The sequence below is a fragment of the Melospiza georgiana genome, chromosome 6 (assembly GCF_028018845.1).
Source record: "Melospiza georgiana isolate bMelGeo1 chromosome 6, bMelGeo1.pri, whole genome shotgun sequence".
Lineage (NCBI taxonomy): Eukaryota > Metazoa > Chordata > Aves > Passeriformes > Passerellidae > Melospiza > Melospiza georgiana.
In genome coordinates, this window is record NC_080435.1 from 55,570,934 (window position 1) to 55,592,869 (window position 21,936).

At 41.4% G+C, this 21,936-nt stretch overlaps 1 protein-coding gene across 1 annotated transcript in view; it reads left to right on the forward strand.

The window, feature by feature from the left end:
- The first annotated feature begins 8,282 nt into the window (after nucleotides 1-8,282).
- The window catches only part of ADSS1 (adenylosuccinate synthase 1), a 28,334-nt gene continuing 14,680 nt past the window's right edge, over nucleotides 8,283-21,936 (forward strand). The window contains exons 1-2 of the mRNA XM_058025948.1: nucleotides 8,283-8,535; nucleotides 21,225-21,327. Coding sequence (XP_057881931.1) covers nucleotides 8,350-8,535; nucleotides 21,225-21,327 — 289 coding nt within the window. The 5' untranslated portion in view covers nucleotides 8,283-8,349. The remainder of the gene's footprint in view (nucleotides 8,536-21,224; nucleotides 21,328-21,936) is intronic.

The window sequence follows — 21,936 nt, forward strand, 5'->3', positions numbered from 1 at the left end:
TGGAATTTTGGGGATAGAGCTAATGACCAGAGTAAGCAACAGAAGAAGAACACTTAAGAACAAAATATGGGAATATTAATTTAAATACCTGGTGAGAATTTACATATGCCACTATAATACTGTAACTGCAGCAGAAAATGAAATGTTGTTAAAAGATAAAGAGCAGGTAAATTTTTGATGAACGGTACAGAAGTTCTACAACATAACTGCTATCATTACACATAGAAAGCAACTGCAAAAGCAGATTGCTAACTCAATTCCATATATTCGTATATGCAGGGTCAAATAAAAGAGATTTCCTCTAGCAAAATTCTTATTGTGTGCTTTTACACAGGACTTAGTTGTTTGGCTGTAAGTAACAAGCTGATACATGATAAAATGTCACCAACACAAATTGCTCTTGCAATAGTAAAAGCATCTAGTCTCCAAGAGCTGGGGTAGTCAGCTGATATTCTGCTGCTCAAATCTTACTGGGTCACTGTTCTATTGCTTGCTTTGGCTTTTATAAAGCATGTAATAATGATTTAGAAACTGTGTATGAAGGATAAGCACAACTTTCAGTGCAGAGTTTACTTACAACTGCATTGTATTCTAGTATGTGTTTGTAACCCAGGATGTATTTTACTTTTGTATATCTTCATTTTAGTAAACAGAGCTAAACAAAAGTACCTGAATTTGTGAGGCTTATTAGTTGCAGATTTAAATCACCTACTAGCAAGTGAGATCCTGAGCAAGTGCTTTTCTTGTGCTGATAGTGAATACAGTAATGGTATTTTTATTTTATTTATTTTTAAGTGCAAATGATAGGCCAGATTATCTGGACCTTAATCTCCAAGAAGATGGTGAATAAACGAGAAAAAAAAAGCTTCTTAATTGTATCTGGCAATATAAAACTGCTGAGCAGTTAAACCCATTCCCTGTGAGAGCTAGAAAACTGCAAAAATTCTATAAAAAAATAAAAAATCTTGACCCTGTACCTGTAATCTTGTACCCTCTTGGGTACCACTCTGTACCCCAGAGTTCAATGAGTTTGCCACAGTTTTTTTTACCAAGAGCCTGGCAGACTTCAGGCCATGCTCTCACAGGCATAAATGAGCATAACCAATTGCAATGCTCCTTTAATCTCTTTTTAAATATACATCCCCCTGCATAATCTCCACCTCTTTATTGGCTGGAAAGATTCAAGTTGAGCTCATTTCATTGAAATGTGTCTTTAAATCTTTAAATCTTTCAACAGGCTTTATGAAATCTTATTTCTGTGTGTAATGTTTACTCAAATAGCTGAAACGACATGAAGAAACCTCCAGTTTGGGTACCAGCTTGATTATTTGTTGGGCAGAGAGAAAGAAGTTGTGGATGTCCAGTCCTTGGGAGTGTTCAAGGCCAGGCAGGATGGGGCTTGGAGCAACCTGGTCTGGCAGAAGGTGTTCCTGCTCACGGTAGAGGGGTTGGAATGAGGTGATCTCTAAGGGCCCTTCCAACCCAAATCATTCACCTATTCAAGGTTTCAGTCTAGGATGCCAGAGACTAAAATAATGTTCACATTTCTAGTCAGCAAAAAGAGATCTAAAGCAGCATTGTCTGTCACATCCCACCTGAAACCCTTAAATCGTCAGGCAATCGGGAGAGACAGCCCAAATACAATTTTGTGGGGTATTTGTTGTGGTTTATACATTCAATGTTCATGAGGGATGGATTTGGTAGCAAAGCCACCTGGTTAGAGAGCTTATGGCTGAATGGGGAGCACACTCACAGACATGGAAGTGATGGCAGGTTTAGGTGGCAGCTAAATAACTCCTTAAATGTTGCTTAACTGTTTGACCTGGGCATCCAAACAGGTGTACCTCTAATGTGCCTTTGGAAAGTTTGGGCCAAAGTCTTCAGAAAATACCTACACCTCTGGGCCATAGACAGTTAGCAAAGTTGGTCTAACTCGAATCAATTCATGTTGAATCATTTCTGCCTAAATTCTTCTCAAAAACACCCAAGGACAACAGCAATCCAGAAGTCTGGCTTTGCTCAAATTTGATCCTTATGAGTAGTGTTGGAGCAAAGATGGTCTTATTCACAGCTTTTGTTTCAAGCTTACTAAAGCTTTACACACCTGTCCATTCTTATCAGATTAGTTTGATAATCTAATAAAACATGCAAACACTTTTCATTTCATCCTACACACCACAGAGAAAACACATTACCACTCCCCTGTAATTTGCAGCAGGCTTTACATATTTGCAGGCTGTTATCATGTCACCTGTGGTCTCCTTTTTACTGGACTAAGAGCTTTTCAGCCCAGGGCTCTGCTCGCATTTGCATCTCAGGATTTCCCACACCTGTGTTCATGCACTTGGGGATCTCTTCCTGATTTTTTTCAACTGGATCTCATCTTCTCCACTGTGGAGTGCTGGATCTTCAGCAAGGCTCAGGACAGTGAAAGGATGCCTGCCTGCATTTTACAGGTTGTTCTTCCATCTCAGCAAGATATTTGACTTCTTCTGCAACCATGTTAACATTTTGACCCTTTTTCACAGAGGCATTTTGTTCTCCAGCGTGATACTTTTTGCTTTCACTTTCATTCACCTGCACATTCAATAAATACACTTTTTTTGCATGCTTCAAGTCTTTCATGGAAATGGAAGATAAAGTGGAACCACAAATACTGCCTTTCTGATTTGATATATACTTTATCTAATTAATTAGCTCTTTATTACTCTCCAAGTATAGATCTTCATGTGCTCTTGCACCATTTTACTATTTTTATCAGGGATGTGAACAAACAGGTGTTTGGTAAAAGTGCAATTCTGAAAAGAAGCAGTATAGTTTGGGTTAATTTATTCTGAAGTAAATCTAAAGTGCATTGCTTTAATCATGTGCACGTATTTTGCTGTCATTAGTCACCCAGAACTAAAAAGCACTGCATTTTTTCATATGAGAAGGCAAATGCTTGATGTTTTTCCTGTGAATTTGCAAAGGTCAAGTGTTGCCAGGTGAACTGGTTCTGATGGAGGAGCTCTGAGGAACAGAGACGCCAATTCTGATTATTGAGATTCTGATTATTAACCAATTCTGATTATTACCAGTTCATTCCCTTCTTTATCAGCACCCAGCACCAGATGACTCACAGGGGACAAGGCTGCTGCCTTCCTGTGGCCCTTACAAGTCTCATGGCACTCTACATGACCTCACTGTTAACATCTTACTCAGTTTAAAAGGCAAACATTTGCTTTTAACTGAGCAAAATCAACCTTGGAGATCTGTTTGTTTTTTCCATCTCACACACCAAAATGTATTTGAATCAATCGATTTCAGTGGACTTAAGTTTCCTTCTATCTTGGTGTTAAAAGTGTGGCACTTGGTCTCTCACTTCAGGTAATTAACCTGCTTGGTATTATTTCTGTGATTAGTTAAATCATTTGAATTTTAATAATAAGAAGTGTTCCCCTGGTTGATAAGTTTGCTTTCAAAGTGACCAGTAAAACAGTTTATAGAAACAGAAGGTTTGGCATTGGTGGCACAAGAAAGAAAATAAAACTGGAGTTTATGGCCATCTCAGAAGGACAGTGAATGTGAATGTACCTTTTTGGAAGATATATTAAAGTTATAAATGTATTCATAACCAAACAGCACAAAAGTGTGTCATCTCCTGTCAAAAAGACTGGAGTCTGTCCTTAAGCAGCCAATTTACATGTGGTCACATCAGGATGATTTGTTTTTAAAAAAAACAGACTGTAACTAAAACCCAACCAAATGCAAGAACAGCAATAACATTAATCTGGAAAAATATTTGAGTTCTGTACTACTAGGTATAGAGTACCATAAAGAGAGGAAAAAAAACAAACATGCAAGAAGGGCAATGTTAAATGCCATAAAAACAATAATAAATAGAGCACCAACATCCTCTCTGACTCCAAAATGTAGCTGTAAACAGCTTCTGCAGAGAAACACCACCAGGAATATGTATTTTTGAATCAAAGGATGTTTTTGTATTCTGTGTGGAGCTGACTTGCAAGTCATCAGTTTTGAGGAGAATTAGAGGAGAATCAGTGAGGGAACTAAGTGATGGTACTGCTACATTTCACTGTCCTTGGGACTCCTGTTTTCAAATTGTAAAAAGAACCATAAACACAATGCCTGAAACATATGTATTCCATAATGAGATGGCACAGGTTTTATTACTTTATGGACAAAATTATTTTGTTATTAAGTTGCAAAAGACCCTATAAAACATGCCAGAATGATAAGGGAAGCTTTAGAGGAAATTTTGAAAGAAAATAAAGCCTGGAGGTGAATGAAACCAAGGTAAACTCCAAAACGGAAGAGCAAAAGCCAAACCAGATCACTTTGGCACTGGCTCCCTTTGACAACTATCAAGCCAGATGAAATGCAGTAGACATGGACTTCATTAAGATACTCAATGTAGTGCAGAGTATGGGCTGAGAACAATTACAAAGGCAGCTAAAGAGAAGTCATTAGCAATAATTTCTGTTCCTCAGCAGGACCAGACTGGCTGCATATGTTTAAGGGAATGACAGACCAGTGCAGAAATTTTTAGATGAGGTCCACAAGCTGTCACTGTGTGACTGGGAAGAGAAAATGGCCAGTGCTGGGTGTTCCCACGTGAGATGGAACAAGTTCAAGCTCAAGTGGTCTCATGTTGGGCAGCTTTAGACTGCCTGGTACCAGGGCAAGAAGCCCAAAGAATAAAGCCTGTGCTCAAGGAGTTGTGGTGCATATTAGACTGAAGGAATCAAATGTCTTAAAAGAATTCACAGTAACTAATTCCTGTATTTGGTCTGGCTGAGATGGAATTAATTTTTCCCATAGCAGCCCTCCTAGAGCTGTGCTTTGCAATGGTAGCTGGGTGTTGATAACACATCAGTGTTTTGGCTACTGCTGAGTGATGCTCACACATCATCATCTCTCCAACATTCCTCCATTCACAAGTAGGCTGTGGGAGGGAACATAACCAGGACAGCTGACCCAAACTGATCAAAGACTCTACTCAGGTAAAGCAAAGAGAAAGGAGGAAGGGGGCCATTTATTATTTATGCCATTTGTCTTCCAGAGCAACCACTAAATGTGCTGAAGCCCTGCATCCCAGGAAGTGGTCAAACGCAGTTTGCTGAGGGAAAGTAGACAATTACATCTTTTTGGTTTTTCCTTTGCTGGTGTGCACATGACTCTTGTTTTTGCTTCAGAAAACTGCCTTTACTTTGACCCATGAGGGGTTTTATCATCTTATTTTCTCTGCCCTCATTCTGCTGAGGAGGGGAGCAATAGAGTAGCTCAGGGGGCAACTGGCTCCAGTCAAGGTCAGCCCGCCACACATCCTTCAAACCGAAATAATGCTCAGGATAAAAATAAAGGTTAAAATTCTATAACACAAAATTCCAAAGCCCAAGCTGGAGTCTCATCAGGCCACAATAGATCACATGTGGCATCTGGCTGTGAATATATGCATGAAATGCCAAGCAGCTGAATTGTGCATGTGAAGTGTGAATGGCAGAAAGAGTCAGCGGAATTTCAGTGTGTGAGATACCAGCCCTGCAGTGAGGTGTGAGAAAGGAGCTGACTCTCACCATGTATGTGAAACTTGGCAGGTCCAGGAATATCTTAGGTGAGATGTTTCCATGTGAAAAGAGAAGACTAATTGCCTGGTAGAAGGTAACAGGGAACTTAACATGGACCACAGTGTACAATCCTCTCTGCCCATATTCAGGAAACATGAGCAAAAATCAGAACAGGTGCAGAGCTGGCAGGTGAGAATGATCAGCAGTTTGAGAGTCTGCCTTGAGAGAAGAGCAAAAAAAATCTTGTTTTTCTGCTGAACAAAACAAAGCTGGAGACTGGGTGTAATTATGTCTATAAATAAACATACAGGGAAGGGAAAGGAAGAAGTATTTAAACTAAATGGCAACATCAGCATAGAACATATGGACATAAATCAGCCAGAAGACTGGAAATTAGCAGAGGTTTCTAACTAGAACAGCTCTGGAACTTATTCAGTAGGAACAGCGAGGTGCTGTATGATTTCACTGACTGCAGAAGCCAGAGAACTAGGCTCAAACATCAGGAGCTCCCTTCCTGTCTTCCATATTTATTACCTCCATTGTTTCCTGCTATACTCAGCTGAAGCATACAGAGTGTTAAATTTTCTCTACCTCTCTTTCATAGAAGAATCACTGCAAATGGGAAAATTGAAGTAAAGCAATTGTCTCCTCCTTTTGCCATCATGAATCCCTACAAGGAGCTGGAGTCTGGATTATGACCTATACATGCACATTCATAAACACATCCATGTATGTCTATAGGAACGGGTAGAAATTTACATGCACATATACAAGGCAAAAATATGCATGTTTGAAGTGGGCTGTACACACTGGATATTTTTATTTCTCAGGAGTTCATTAGAGTATTCCAATAGTTTCTTTTCATCCTTCTGCCAGAGAAATAGGTTGTGGAGCTACCCTTCTGCATTTTTACCACTGCACAAACTATGTGCTTGTGTAATCTCATAAATATCACAGCATCTCATCTGAGTCAGAGTGTAAGAGAGGGAACGTGTCACTGGAAAATGCTGAATTTCTGTGCCTTGCTCTCTTGGTAGGGATCACACGCACGCAATTGCCAGGAGGAGCATGGAAGCAGCAGCTGGTGCAGTTCCCCCTGCACTGAAGCTGCAGCCTGGTGTGTTCTGCTGTTTTGCCTCCATGCATGTGTGCTGGTACATACATGTATTTATACACCTCACACCAACACCGGTGTATGTACCTCAGTCTAGTCTGTTAACCTTACACATTTCAACTCACTCTTATAAAGGACACCGTGCCAACATGCCTACAGTGCATGTGCTGCAGAAAAAGCCAAACCTAGCCTGTGATCGTGTATGGGAAAGGGGTTATAGGTGACAGGCATGGTCTGTTCGCCTGTCACAACAGAGAACTGGGTGCTTAAATCTGTCCTTGTGACACAGCTCCACATGCCTTCCTTGTTTATCTGTCTCAAACAGAGGGCCCTGTGGGGTTTTTTTTGGGTCAGTGTGTGAGCGTATGCGTGGGTGTGCATGTGTGCCTCGCCAAAATAGTCTCGAGTGTCTCAGGCCATGGAACAGACTATGTATGTGCCTGACAACAGGGTAAGTGCCAGTGCAGTAACAACAGTCACATGTATTTTAGGCTAACGTGTGTGTCAGTCAAACTCAGAGTGCGCCTGCCTGCGTTTCTCAGGCCAGCGGCTGGATGTTTGTGTCTCATGATCCCTGTGCGCTGGAGCAGCGTGTGCGCCTGTCCCTTTCCTTCCCATTGTCACGTACCACAGGGTACCCTGAGAGTACCTGTGCGCACGCCAGGATTCTCTGAGGGTGAAATTCCCCACATGTCTGACAGCAACAGCCCCAAATGCCTCAGGGCAGCATCTGTCTTGCAGTGACAGCAGCCTGTGCTCCTCGGGGCAGTGCCTGCCTGTCTGTCTGTCTGTCTGTCTGTGTCACAGGGTCATGCACCTCAGGACTGTGTGTGTGTGTGTCTCACAAGGACAACAGCTCCTGTGCCCAAGGCCCTGACACCTCAGTAACAGTGTCAGTGCTTGTGAGTGTCACAGTCTGTGACAGTCATGCACCTCAGTATGACACGTGTCCGTACATCCGCGTGACACAGCCCCGCAGGCCTCAGGCCGCTGTGACAGCCACATGCCTTGAACCCACCCGTGGTGCTGTGACTCTGCCATGCAGCCCCCTGTCAGTGACACACAGATCCCTGCATGAGAGAGCCTCACAGACTGATGTCTGTCCATCTGTCTGTCCCTACCACAGGCTCATCTCAGACCCATGTGTCTCCCTGAGGGTGACAAGGGCCTGCCTGCATCCCTCTGAGGTGCCCATTACACGCGTGCCCTGGGGCCGTGTATTCCTCACAGTTCCACCGCCTCCGTCAGTTGTGCCTGTGTGCAAGGGGACCGTGAATGCGAGGGGACCGTGCTTGTGTGGGGTGCTCCGTGAGCACATGTGAGGGGACTGTGTCTGTGAGGAGTACAGCGTGTGGTGTGTGTGTGTGAGGGGACTGTGAGTGTGAGAGGTGCTGTGAGAGCGTGTGTGTGTCTGTGTGTCTGTCTGCGTGTCTGTGTGTCGGTGTGTCTGGACCGTGCGTGCGAGCGCGGCCGGGCAGGCGGCCGAGGCCGAGCCCGGGGGGCAGCGGCCCCGCACGTCAGCGCGGCGCGGGGCGGGCGGCGTTGGCGGCGCCCTTAAATGCGGGCGGCGGCGGCGCGGCGCGGGCAGCGCGCAGGGCTCGGCGGCGGCGGGGAGCGAGGCAGCGTGAGGCGGCGGCTGCTGCGGCCACAGCCACCCTCCCAGCCAGCATGTCGGGCACCCGGGCGTCCAACGACCGCAGCGGCCACCCCGCCGCCGGCGGGCTGAAGCGGGCGCGCAGCGAGCCGGGCGGTAACAAAGTGACGGTGGTGCTGGGGGCGCAGTGGGGGGACGAAGGCAAGGGCAAGGTGGTCGACCTGCTGGCCACCGAGTCGGATATTGTGTGCCGGTGCCAGGTGGGTGCCGAGCCGGCTCCTTCGGCCACTCCCTCGGCGCTTCCCCACCCTGCGTTCCCTGCGGCTCCCGCTTTCCCCCGGTTCCTCTCGGCCCGTGCGGGTCCCCTCTGTCCCCGCTGCTCCGCCTTTCCTCCCTCCAGCGCTCTTTCCTTCAGCTGCCGCTCCTCGCTCCTGCCGCTTCTCTCCCTCCCCGCTCCCTCTCCCCAGTCCCCGTCGCTCTCCCACAGCCAGCGGCGGGACGCGAACGTGCCCGGGCGGGAGCCGTGTGCCGCACACACCCCCCGGGCCTCCAAATGCCACTGGGAAAGAAACAAGCCCTGAGCTATAAATATAAATAGCTGACCCCTCACGATAAGCGACACTGAAAGCCGAGGTGCCGGCGGGCGGGGGCCCGGGGAGGAGCCGCTCCGGGCCTGGGCTGTCCTGGCAGCCGAGCCCCGCGGGCCGGGGTGCGGTCAGGGCCTGCGGGGATGTTCCCCTGCCTGTGCGGGGCTGGCTCCGGGCTGCTGCTGCTCCGGGGAAAAGAGCCATGAGCCGGCCTGAAGGCCAGCCGTGATTAACCTCAGGAGTCTGCCAAAGTTTTACTGCAGGGCATGTTTTGGATGGGCGGGCTGTGTTGCCTGCAAAGCGCCTGGGAGTTTATTCTAAAAAATTAAGTTGAGCATCAGTAAAATAGGGGGGAAAAAACCATTCATGTAAAAATAAGGATTTAGAGTTGCATGAAAACAGGAAACATCTTGCATGACTTTGTTTATAGTTATTTTTGAGTTGAATAAGTTGTAAGGATTCCCAAAACAATGTGTGTGCATAATATAAACGAATTAGACATGTGGGTGATTCCAAATAGAATTGTAGAATGGGTTGGAAGGACCTTAAAGATCATCCAGTTTCAATCCCCCTACCATGGGCTGGGACATCCTCCACTAGACCAGGTTGTTTAAAAGCCCTATCCAACCTGGCCTTGAACACCTCCAGGGATGGGGCATCGGTAAAGGTACTAATTTCTAAAGAACTGTTTTCAAACATTAATTATGAGCATATTAGACCAATACAGCTAATATTCTGTCTCTTGTCCCTTTAAACTATGTGAGCACATTAAAAAGTAGTCAGTTTAGTCCAGCTCAGCTGGTATGTGCCATGAAATTTATTCCGCTTTAAAATGCGTGATAGCTACTAAAAAGCTACAGACATCCTTGAATCCAAGGTAATAATTCCAAGGACGTTTTTCTAATTAAGTATATTATGTAAATAAATGTTATCATGCAGGTTAAATATTTAGAGGGTGGAGGAAGTATTTTCATTTGGGACATTAAACTCCCAAGATCTTGAATCACCTTGGGGAGAAGTTTCCCTGCAAAAGGTAGCTAATGAATATGCATTACCAGGACCATACCTTTTTTTTTTTCATGTTTATTTCCCCCTTGCCTCCCCCAGTAATATGTTACTAGGAATTTAAACTCAGGTCTAGGGATTACTTTGGTGAGAAAAAAAAAATAAAAGTTTTAGCTGAGGAGGAGCATTTCTTAAATGCTCAAGCAGTGAGTTCTCACGGGGTTACTGTTACTATTGCAAGGACTCATGCTGGTTCTTTTTCAGGCTCAGTTTTGTAGGGTGCCCTGAAGCTGCTTTCAGGACAGATGTGCTGTCCGTCCAGCAGCTACTTTGGCAGCGTGGCCCCCAGGTGCAGCCTCAGGATGCCCTGTGAAGGATGCAGAAGTGTGTCTGAGCGTGCCACAAGGGTCAGTGGGTGATGGCTGAGATGGTTTCATGTGCTGCTGGGCACCTTGGATTGTCTTCCTGCAGCATGGATGGAAGGCAGGTGGAGCTGGAAAATCACTGGGCTCTCTTCAAAAGTGTCCTCCCCAATACAGTGTGTGTGAGACTACTATGGCATTCCTGATACACTGGTTAGAAGGAGATGTCTTCAAGATTAGGGCCAACTATAAAGCATTTGAAAAAGAAAATATGAGTCATGATTTATTTTTGAGTGGCAAATATTATGTAACTTTAAAGAGGGCTGTGTTTTTTTAATACTTCAATGGGTGTTTTGTGCATTTGGTAATTTTAATTGTGCCATTTTAATCATTTAATATTTCCTATTTTCAAACCCAATCATGCAAGTAGATAATGGTGAATGATTTTTGCCTCTGTTAAGGTTTAGTAAAGATATGCAGATATTTAAGGATGTGAGCAGTACTGATGAGTTCTCTCAGTGTGACAATGGCAGGTCATTAACTTACAGATGTAATCAGTTTGAGGAGCACTTCATTAATGCTGTGTAGTGCCATGAAAAAACTCAGTGTTTGGACCAGAACCTTGTTGCTTCACATTAGTTCTGGAAAGGAAGAAAAACTTTCTTAGAACTTGTTTATTAGAAGTAATTTCTTAAACAAGAAATACTGAATGACTTAATAGAGATTTTAGAGAAAATGTCAGAAGAATTTGCACCAGACTCTTTTGTTAGAATATGGTGATTGACAACATTATTTATTATCTGATATCTTGTCCACTCCATTTTCTGAGACATTAATGGAAAGGATGTTGAACAGCCTGTTTTAGTCTTCAGTGAAATGGAAGTAGAGAAAACTTGAAAATTAATATCTGAAAAACAGATTTTCAGGTCTTCTGAAATCATGTCCCAGCTAGAGTAATTCTTCATCCCAACAGGATACTCTTCAAGCTAACTTTTGAAAAGGTGAGGCTGCCCTCCTCTCTGTGTAGGGATTTAAATTCAGGACCAGATTTGAGTTTGAAAGGGGTTTTAGAAAACAGTAACTCCCTAATGTTTCCAGGAAAGGAAATAACTTTCATTAAATGTTTCTCAAGTATTTTAGTGTGCTGGGTGCATAAAAATAATCAGTGACATCTGCAGAGGTTGCTGCAGAGGAAATGAAATTCTGTTTTCTAGGATCCTAAAATAAAAGGCAAGCAGGTGAATGGCAATACAAGTCCATCACAGGCACAAGGGAAGCTTTAAAGTATATTAAAAGAAAATTCTGCATTAAAACCCCAGCCTCTGTAATTTTCCTGAGCATTCAGAATTTCACATGAATTGATGACTTAATTTGTTGACCAGGGCTTAGATTATACAGTCTGAGTTCAAAATAATGAGTTCACCATTCAGTGAAAGTGAAATATGTGACATAATTTAAATATGAAATATTAGTTTGCTAGAAGTAATGGATTTCATTTCACCTTTATACATGTAGCATTCTTTGTGAAGGAGGTTGTTTCAGAAAGGGTAAAAGATCTCTGAATGCTCTTATGGACGATGCTGTACAAAACTTTTCACAGGCTGCTTTCATTAAAATACAGATACACAGGCACACAAAGCCATATAAAGAGGCAGAAAAGGTATTTCTAAACTAACTAATAACAGCAGGCTGTTAAGGAACTGAGTAGATTTAATGGAGAACATCAAGAACATTTTTTCCTGTAAACTGCTCTTTCAGCAAGCAAAGAATTTTAGAAGAAAAGAATAACAGCCAATATTTCTTTCTTGTGGTGGCCTCCTGGGGCATGGAGCTGTCACATAACGCCATGCAATACTTTTAATCCCTGATATATTTTTAGGAAAGAGTAAAAACAAAGATTTCAGTGGTAAATATTTTGTTTTTATGTTTCTTTAAAAAAGATTGTTTGCATATTTGTTTAAATCTTGTTAAAGACTGAGAGAATATTCTGACATAAAGATGGGAGTTCACTTTTTATGTAGGCTCTTAGCATATTGTCAGAGTATCAGATGAAGTAATTTGGGTACATCTAACATAGGAAGAGAGCTTTGGTGTTGATCAAAACCTGATTTCAGATTGTGGCTTTATCTGTGGTAGCTCTCATTCCAGATGTTCTTTTCTCACATCACCTCATTGCTTGTTTTGTGCCTGCCTTCAAAGCAGAGCTGGTGGCTGGTGTTAGCTACCAGGGTTTTAATTAGCTGATCTCTCAGATCAGTTTTGGAGTATGATCAAAGAGTCACCTGTCACGAGTGCCAGGGGCCAAGGTGGTGCTTCCAGAGGGCCTGCTTGGACTAGAGCTGTTCCTAAAAAGTCACACATCATAAGTTCTCAGTTAACTGAGGCCAGCTGCTTGTCATGCAGTTCTAGCTGTTTCCTTAAGGTGAGACTACCGAAGGTACACTGTTATAATAACTTTTCACTAAAAATGCCCCATAAACCTGAGAAATTCAAAGGAAAAGAAAGATTTCCCAAAAGCCTAAGATGAAAGACAGGAATGCTATAGCTCCTAAGTGTGTAGAGGCCCTTTGATAATCACCTCTACCTGTCACAGGTCACATCATGGTTACTGAATAGATGTGTAAACCAGCTGCCACACCAGTGCATGCCTTTCTTCCCTTCACACCAGCACCAGTGGCAGTGATTCAGCAACAGCAACAAGGCCAAGGCATTTTTAAGAAATTTTTCAAGCTGTCATTCGGTGCTGCTGTTCCAGTCTGCCCGTGACAATGCTGGATGTGTCAGTCCTGTGACAATTCTGCCTTCTGGAAATCTGGAAACAATCTGCCTGATGTTATCTGCATTCACTTAAGAAGTGACTTGTAAGGAGCAACACCAATAGTACAAGTAAGGTTGCATTAAGAGCTGTTATGAGATTTCTTAAGCTTCTCATATTAAAGTTTCCGTTTTGCACAAAATATGCAATCGCTTTTTAAAATATTTCTTCTATCAAGTCTATGATTTCAGGTTAAGAATTGCTTTATTTTCAAAGATCATCTAATCTTTTCAGACATAGGGACAAAATTTCCAGTTGATGTTAATAGTGAAGAACAGCTGAGGTTGAAAAGAGTGCCAGAAAAAATGACTGTTAAGGTCTTTTGTGGTTGAGTAGTTCAGAATTCCTTGGACTGAGGTTTAACCAGGTCATAAACCAAGGGTGTGGAGTGGCTTATTTTCTCTATGTAGTGTATGTAAACAAATAAGTTTGAGAAGGTTTTACCAGTAAGAAAATCCTGGCAATGTGTTGGGTTTGAGGAAGCATTGCAACATTAAGGAACAATTTAAGCAAGAGTGAAGGGATGTGCCCAATGCTTCTATACAATTAACTGTTGTATATTATTGTAGGTTTCCCTATTTCCTTGTGTTAGCGTTTTAATGAATACATGTAAATTTCATCTGTTTCAGTAACAGTGCTTTGAGGAATGCAAAGGAAAATACTGTGGGCAAGCAATTGAACAATAAAAGCCGAGCGTGGCAGAAATGGCAGACCAGTAGTTTCTCTGGGTGCTGTAGGTGCGAGATGGGGAGGTTTCCTTTGTTCCCCTGTTGCTGCTGACAGGGCAGGGGAAGCAGCCACACGTTGTTGTGACTTGTCCCTATTGATCATGGACTGCTGGAACTGTTTGCAGCAGGGATTAAATTAGGGCAGTTTTATGTGATGATTATGTGGAGTTACAGGAGCTTGTTTGCTGATGTTTTTCTCTGTGTGTGTGTGTGTCATGTGTTGTTCTCCTTTCAATGAGATTTAACTGTGATGTTTAGTGTAATTTTTGCCTACAGGATAAAGTAGCATGGAAAGGTTTTAATCTCCTAATGATTTAGTGCTTGATGATCTTCAGTGAAGAGATTGATGACCTTGAAGTCATGAGCGTACAGTGACTGCAGGACTGCAGGACTGTTGTTTTTGATTTCTCATATGTTTGGGAAGGTTGATAATCCCACTTGCATGTACACTCATACAGGTTTCTAAGTCATTTTCTGCAAGATTCCCTGCAACAACACAAGCAGGTTTTATTTCACTGTTCAACACAGGAGAGGATTTAAATGAGTTGTTTCTTTAGCTACAATGAAGTAGTCCACCCTTCCAAACTTGAAAAGTTTTATAGCAATCTGTAGCTTCTGAGGTAATTTATCCAATTTTATTTTTCATTATGCTTATACATACTTACACGCCACACTATATCATTTTAAGCTTTAGAACAACATGGTGACACTGCTATTTTAAACTAGCCTTTCCTTTGGGCATCAGCAAGATCATCTCAGGACCACCAGGATTATAAATACTGTATGAGAAGGTCAGGTTTAAAGTTTCCAAATCTCCATAAGAAAGCAAGCTTAATTTTCAATCCCCTTTATAAAGCCTGATGAATTTATTATCCTCTACAAGCATCAAAAGAAAGCAGCTGAAAATTAAACTGAAATTACATCTGTTCTATTTCATTCCTGTTCTTAACTTGTTTACAGATATAAGAAAAGTTATGTTCATATCCTTGGATCATATTACCTCCCACAGGGACGTGACTATGCTTCTTCAGCAGAGAGAATTAAAGACGAGCAGACTTATCTAGGTTTTTTCATGTTTGGTTTTCTTTATTTTAGTATTGTGCTAGCATTAGAATATTTTTTCCACTGTAACATTTTCTAACAATACACCTTGAATTTATATTCTTTGAATCTGTTGCTGGAATAAATATGTATTTTGTTATAGTGGTCTGTTGTGGTATGTTGTTTTGATGTGATTTGACAAAACAATTAATTCAGATTTAGAGAAAATAACCAGTGTGTGTGTGTCTAGTCTGCCTACACTGTTGTTTGTTTGAAACCTGAGTTGAATTAGACTTGGCTTTTCCAGTTGCATTTTTCAGATTCTTAGGAAGACCAAGGTATCTGTATAAGTTAGACTCATTTTTTGTGGTAAAGAAATAATACTACATTATTGGTGCAGTATGTGATATAAGCTTCGGGGTTTTTATTTGTGCCACAAATAATTTCATGTTCCTTTAAAGCATCAAAAATCTTGCTCAGTTCTTCTCAAGAATGTTTGTGTTTATGATCATACTAATGATCTCATGAGGTTTTAGAAGGTCTCCTCCCATGGGAATTTGGGAGTTTTTGAAAAGAATGCTATTTTAGTTGTGACAGTGGGATTCTATGAATTTTGCTCCTTCTTTGAGACAGCAAAGGGGCACACTTGAACAGGGCAGGAGTCAGAGCAGTTCTGTGCAGAGTTGTTTGTACTTGAAGTCATTACTGCAACACAGCCTTGGGAAAGAAGAGCCAAACAAACTAGATTTGGCTGAGGGTGGTTAGGGTCTGGAGATAAACTCAGACCAGTTGTTTGTCACCACTACAGATTTAAAAATCAGCGCTGCCTCAGTTCTTGTGGTCTTAAGGATACTTCTGAATATTCCCAACCCACCTCTCCTGAATGGGTTGAGTTAAAAAATAAAAAACAAAGTTATGGTTCACCTCTTGAAATCTGAGTAGGATGTTACTGGAAAAAAAAAAAAAAGGGGGCAAAAAAACCTTCCAGTTTTTAGTCTAGTAATGGAAACTAACAAGCACCTCTGGCAACAACTTTCCAGCTGGAACGTGTAGCACTTGCAGTCATTGTCAGAAGTGTTGGCACACAGGTGATTCGGTGACATCCTGTTGAAGGGTCTACATGTACAAAGCAGTTAATGTATTGCACTTGTCTGACTGGATGATTTTAATACCAGTGATGCTCAAACCTCATTTGCAATGGTGTAAATAACAAGAAATCCCATGAAAGTCAATGCATCTTTATTATTATAAAGTTCATGTCAGAGCCAGTCCTGCTGGTAGCAGTTATTAGCTACATTTATTCAAATTAGTTCCAGGCAGTTGCTGATGTAAGTTAGAAATAGCCATTGTTAATTAAATTGTAAAGAGAATAAACAGTTTATGTAAGAATGTTCCTTCTTGTTTATTCACATTAAAAATGCTATAACAAACTGAACAAAATTAGTCAATTCTGGTAACAAAAGAGAAGTATTTTGTAGCCTGCTTGATAGTATGATGAGAGAGGTATCTGGCCTGCAGCTACAGTTGAATTTCAGAAAATGTTTTGCTCCATTGATGGTTGGAATTTGTATTACTGTGGCAGTTATCATGAAGAGAGAGATAAAGGAGTCACAGCATTTGTTTTCAGATGAAGGCTTCCCAAACTGCTGGTTTGTGGCTGGTATTTCAATTCATAGATTATAAATTCATATAATAATGCCAGAGGGGATCATCTTGTAATCTTGTCCCCGTACCAAGGACACAGTATTCTAGTGGCAGTGGCACGACTGCCAAAAGGAGAGGTAATACAATCTTCCTACTCCTACTTGATATTCCCATTTATACACGCGAGGTTTGCCTCAGGCACGTCAGCCAGTCCTGGAACTGTGTTCAGATAGCCCCATGTGCTTCCTAGCACAGATATCTCCTTGAACCACGTTTTCCTTTCTAATTTGTGTATTCAAAACCTCGTTGTGACATTTCATGCATTCACTGCATGTAGCAGTGGCTGAGGAGCTCTGTGTGCTGCTGGTGTGTCACGCCGTGGTGGTGTTGGCTGCAGATCTTCAGTAACCAGTTTATTTCCCCATTGTTAACTGGAAGAGGGTGAGACTTCATCACTGTGGGAGCCATCAAAAATAAACCTGTTTCTTGTTCACACTCTAGTTATAGCTTGAAGCAATCATCTGGTTTTAAGGTTTTTATGTGATCTGATGATTATTCATATGAATCCACTTAATGAAATTGTGTTCAGACATTGTGAGGAGCACTGAGCAAATGAGGGATGTGCCAGCCAGGAGAGCATCTGGTAACATTCCTCCACACTACCTGCCTGGCAAGAGCAGGCAGAAGCACCTGTAGCTTACATCAGGACACATTTCCTTCCTGTTCAAACACGTATCATTAGGCTAACTGGGAGAATTGAGTTCGTGCTGCAGGTACTGAACAGCCTCACTGCTGCTCTCAAGAGAAATTCTCTCTCTTGGGATGTTTTGGCTGCAGAAAATAAAGAGATTTTAAAAATAAATACAGGCCAAAGCAGCAGCCTTTAAGCAGTTTGGGAGGTGGGTTTGTTTCCTCATGGCTTTTTAAGTTCTACTACAAAGACAATGACTGTCCTCTGGCAACCTGTTCATAATAATTATCAGTTCCCTGGTGCTGTTTATGCCAGCTACAATTGTTACCACTGGTAAAATATAGCTTCTCAGTTTAGTGTATTGATACAGTTCTGGTGTTCAAGCACTCTGGAACTGTAATCAATGTACATCAGTACATAAATCCAATACCACAAGTAGATAAGTACATAAAAGCTTGGAAATTGATTTTTTGTTTTTTAAACAAAGTGCTGTACTGAAAAAAGACTGTACAATGTCGCATGGGGTAGTTTAGTTCCTCTAGCTCCTTCTAGTACTGGGACAATGTGTAATTTTTCACTTGGATTATAAAAATTCAGAAAATATAGATCAAAATCTTACAGAAAAGAATCAATTTTTATCTGAGTACAATGTAATAGTTTTTAAATTATTTAAATAAACCCCAGACCCCACTGCACCTGTGGAAGGGACACACCCTGGAGCAGAGGAAGTGTGTGAGTGTGTATGGATGCCACTGGAACAGCTGCTGTCATGGTGCCTTCCTGGGAACGGCATTTCCTACAGCAGAATGGTTTAATGGGGATGCCCAGACCACACAGCAACTTATTTCTAGCCATACCATCATTTCACAATACAGATCATGCCAAAATGGCACTGATGAATAATCCATCAGAAGTTGTTTCCGTAACATTCCCTTGGTTGGAGACATTTTTTAAGAACTGCAGAAAATACCATCTCTAGAGAGACCTAGGAAGCTGCAAATGGCTGAAGAGAAATAAATTTCAGGTGGGCTCAGTGCTGCATGGCAGAGTCTGGCTATTAAATGGAAGTTTATGATGTCCTTGTGTTTGGAACAAGGGCCAAGCAGAGGCTCTAAAATTTTTTTGGTCCAAGGGGGAGGAAGTGTCCTGAGGGTCCAGAGAACACTCACTTGGTGTGTTAGTGTTCACAGCACTTTAATGAAATACCATTTGGGGAAAGAGGGGAGCTCACACAGTTGCAGTGTACTAGGCAGTCCTCTGCACCTTCAAATGTGTAGTCTTCAAATAAACCCCATATAAGATTTTTAGGTTCACTTATATTTTGTTAGGAGAAGAACTGGCTCATACAAGCCATGTATTGACTCTCAGAACTGGAGTAAAATTAGAAAAGGAGTGGATGTCTTTAATATCTCAGCTGCTAGGCTGCCAGTATGCTGTTAGAATATCTATGTGACTGAACATGAGAAATTACTGAGATGACCAGATAATAAACAAAATATCTCATCAGATATTACCAGTGTAATGTTTTGCAAGTGTGGTCATGTCTCTTGGGTAATTCAATGCTCTGCTATCACTCCAATTATATTTATAAAAGCATAATTAGTTGAGCTGTAGAAATAAACCTGGAAAACACTTGTTTAGCAAACACAGACCAACAGGAGAGGTGCAAAATGCAGTTCCAGAGATGTCAATACTAGTTTTTAATTGGAGAAATTTTGTGTTAGGTGGTCTGTCACTGTATTTTTTATGCTTGTTATCTATCCAGAGGGACTGAAACTGTATCAGGGATTTTGGCTATTAGAGGATGTACAATATCTGACGGTGTTTCTGTGCTTCAGCATTTTTTTATGTATGCCAACTTTCACAAGCTGCTTGATTAGCATCCCTTTTTTAAGCATTTGCTAAAGAAAGAGCGTTTGTCTGGATGTCAGTTGTTCAGGAAATTTTCCAAAAGCAAAAACTGTCTTTCATAAGCATTCTCATACTAATGTATCCCACCTTCTGAAATTTTAGGATACAAGAAAATACCTTTGACTATAATTTAGGAATGCTGTCATCTCAGATTGTGAGTCCTCAAGCCTGCCTTCATTTGTTCATGTTGATTATGAAAAGCAGAGTGTAACTATAACATTGTGATAACAAATACTTTTGAAGCAGCCTGGTTCCCCATTTTCTGAGGAAAAAAGGAAATTGTTACTTGTAGTAGAGGTTAAATTGGTGTTAAATGATGGAGTTAATTCTTTTAAAGTTTCCATCTTGCCATTGTCTATAGGTGAGCAGAAAAGGAAAGCTGGGAGTCCCAGAAGTTGCTAGCTTTTTTTTCAGCCTGATAATAAAATAAATTGGTGTTTCAACCAACCATCAATGCAATCCACCAGAGTCAGACCTCTTAAATATCATGTAAAGTACTCTCCTGCCTGATTAATTAACCTTCTAGATAATTGAGTGCTTTTAATTAGATTCAGATTCCTACAACTGGTTTATTATATCTGGGAGGCAAGAAAAATAGCCAGGATTCTCTGGACAAGTTATAACTCTGCATTAGCAAGACATTTCAGAATCCTTCCCATCCCAAGGATGAGCTGTCCATCAGTTTTTAAGTCAAATGAAATCTGTGTGTACTATTTTTTCTATTCTAACTCCTCAGCTCTCCCTTAGCAGGTAATCTGTTTAAAAGTAATTGTTGAACTCAAATGTTCTGGAGCATATAAATTCTTTTTATCATGTTTACAGACATATTTCCTAAGGTTCTCCATCACACTGATTAAAAAACTTTCTCTTTTTGTATATTTTCTTAATGTTGTGTTTCAGCATTTATCCACATTTTGAAAAGATTTTCACTTGCCATTTTCCTATGTGTTACATACAAAAAGGCAAATGAGTAAATGAAGAATGAATTAAAACTCAGAATTAAAGTGTATTCTAGTATTCATTTTCATAAATGACTCTTCTTTCTCAGCATTTTCATGTAACTCCACTCATTCAGCCAACACTCTTTATTGTCTGCAAATTACCAGTGGCAGTCTCAGTTCCCCTTCCAGTAGTTGCCCTCTTTCTAGACAGATTAAATCATCCAGTTCTCATATCAAACTCACCAAGATTTGTAATCATTTGGGAAAACTGAAGGCCTGTAGCACCACAGCACATGAGTAGTCAGGTTTCAACCTTATCAGCAGGAGACAAACTTACATTAAGGCACAGCAGGAAAATACACTAAGCCTGCTGAGAAATCTGGACCTTTAACTCTTAATATTTCAGGTCAAATCAACTCATTACCTTGATTTGCTCACTTCTTTCTAAGTTTCTGTGTTGCCACATCATTCTCTTTTTTAAAATAGTTTGTGGAAAAGCAGTTTAGTAAGGAAAATACAGCTCCTATTCTTGGTTCTGGTATGTTGTCATGTAAGTCATGAATTGTAGCAGACTCCATAAAGTGGTGGTGGTGGTAACTGGGAAGATCATCTCTTGACCATTTTTGGGGTGGTCCTGTGTGGGGCTAGGAGTTGGACTCCTGTGGGTCCCTTCAGCCTCAGGACATTCTGTGGCTGACAAGGTCATTCAGTGTGCACACGGTTCCGGCCTGACGGAGAGCCTCTGTCTTGAACCCCAGGAGAAGCAGTAGCTGTTCGTGGTTGGGCAGGTGGGAGAGCTTCCATTCAAAGGACAATACTGGGCTCAAACTCAAGAAAATGTCCATGCACAGAAGATGCCTAAAAAGGATGGGTTTGTGTAGGCATGTCAGAGGCAGGACTCCGAGGGTGGTCTCCAGTTTCTTCTCCCAGAAATCTTCAGTTCTTGCCTAGCTTATGCCACCACTCCTGTATTAACTCTGCTCTGCACCAACCCTGCCTTGATTTCATGGTATCCTTCTGCTTCCCAATTCTGCACTCCTGCTGAACTCCTTTAATTCTCTCACTGTCCTGTTTGAGCCCTTTTTACAATGCTAAAGCTTGTTAAGAAACTGTAAGGTGGAGGAAGGAGTGACCAAAGAAATGTATAAATAAAAGAAAGATACTCTTGCCAAATCATCTGCTTAGAGGTTACACCATTATTCTTCACGTTTCTGTCTCTTGCAGGGTGGGAATAATGCAGGCCATACTGTCGTTGTTGATGGGAAAGAATATGATTTTCACCTATTTCCTAGTGGCATCATTAATCCAAAGGCAATTTCTTTTATTGGTAAGACATTTTGGAAATTACTATAAAATGACATTGTGTAGTGGATAGCTAGAACTGTACTTTGCAGTAACAAGGAAAGAAAAACATAACTCTCAGTCAGATTTGCTTTAGCTTCAGATGTTTGCCTTTTATTTCACTGCTGCTTTAACAGGAAGAGTTACTCTACTTTCAGTGTCAGTTTAATTTCCACTGTTAGAAAACTGAAAGCAAGAACATCTTATCATGTTCCTTCTTATACTTTATGGTAAAATTTGGACCCCACCATCTACTTGCACTCTCTTTTTATACTTTCAGAAATAGATGTGCTATTCTTTGAGCACACAAATGACAGGACTTAGCTAAATAAATAATAAAAATTGTCTCTCACAGCTCTTTACTGACTTCCAGAAATAGGCCCCAAAATGCAGGGATCTACTTAGGAGGTCATTATCCAGTCCCCTTTTCGTTCACATCACCAGCTGTTTAGGGTGATGCTTTATTGTGCTATAAAGATACTTGGTGCAGATGGCATCATAAAAAGATTTGCAGCATTCACTGGACATTAAACTCATATTTAAATGGTAGGCAAATTTAAGCCTCTTGTCCAAAGTTTTGATTATTTCTGAGAGA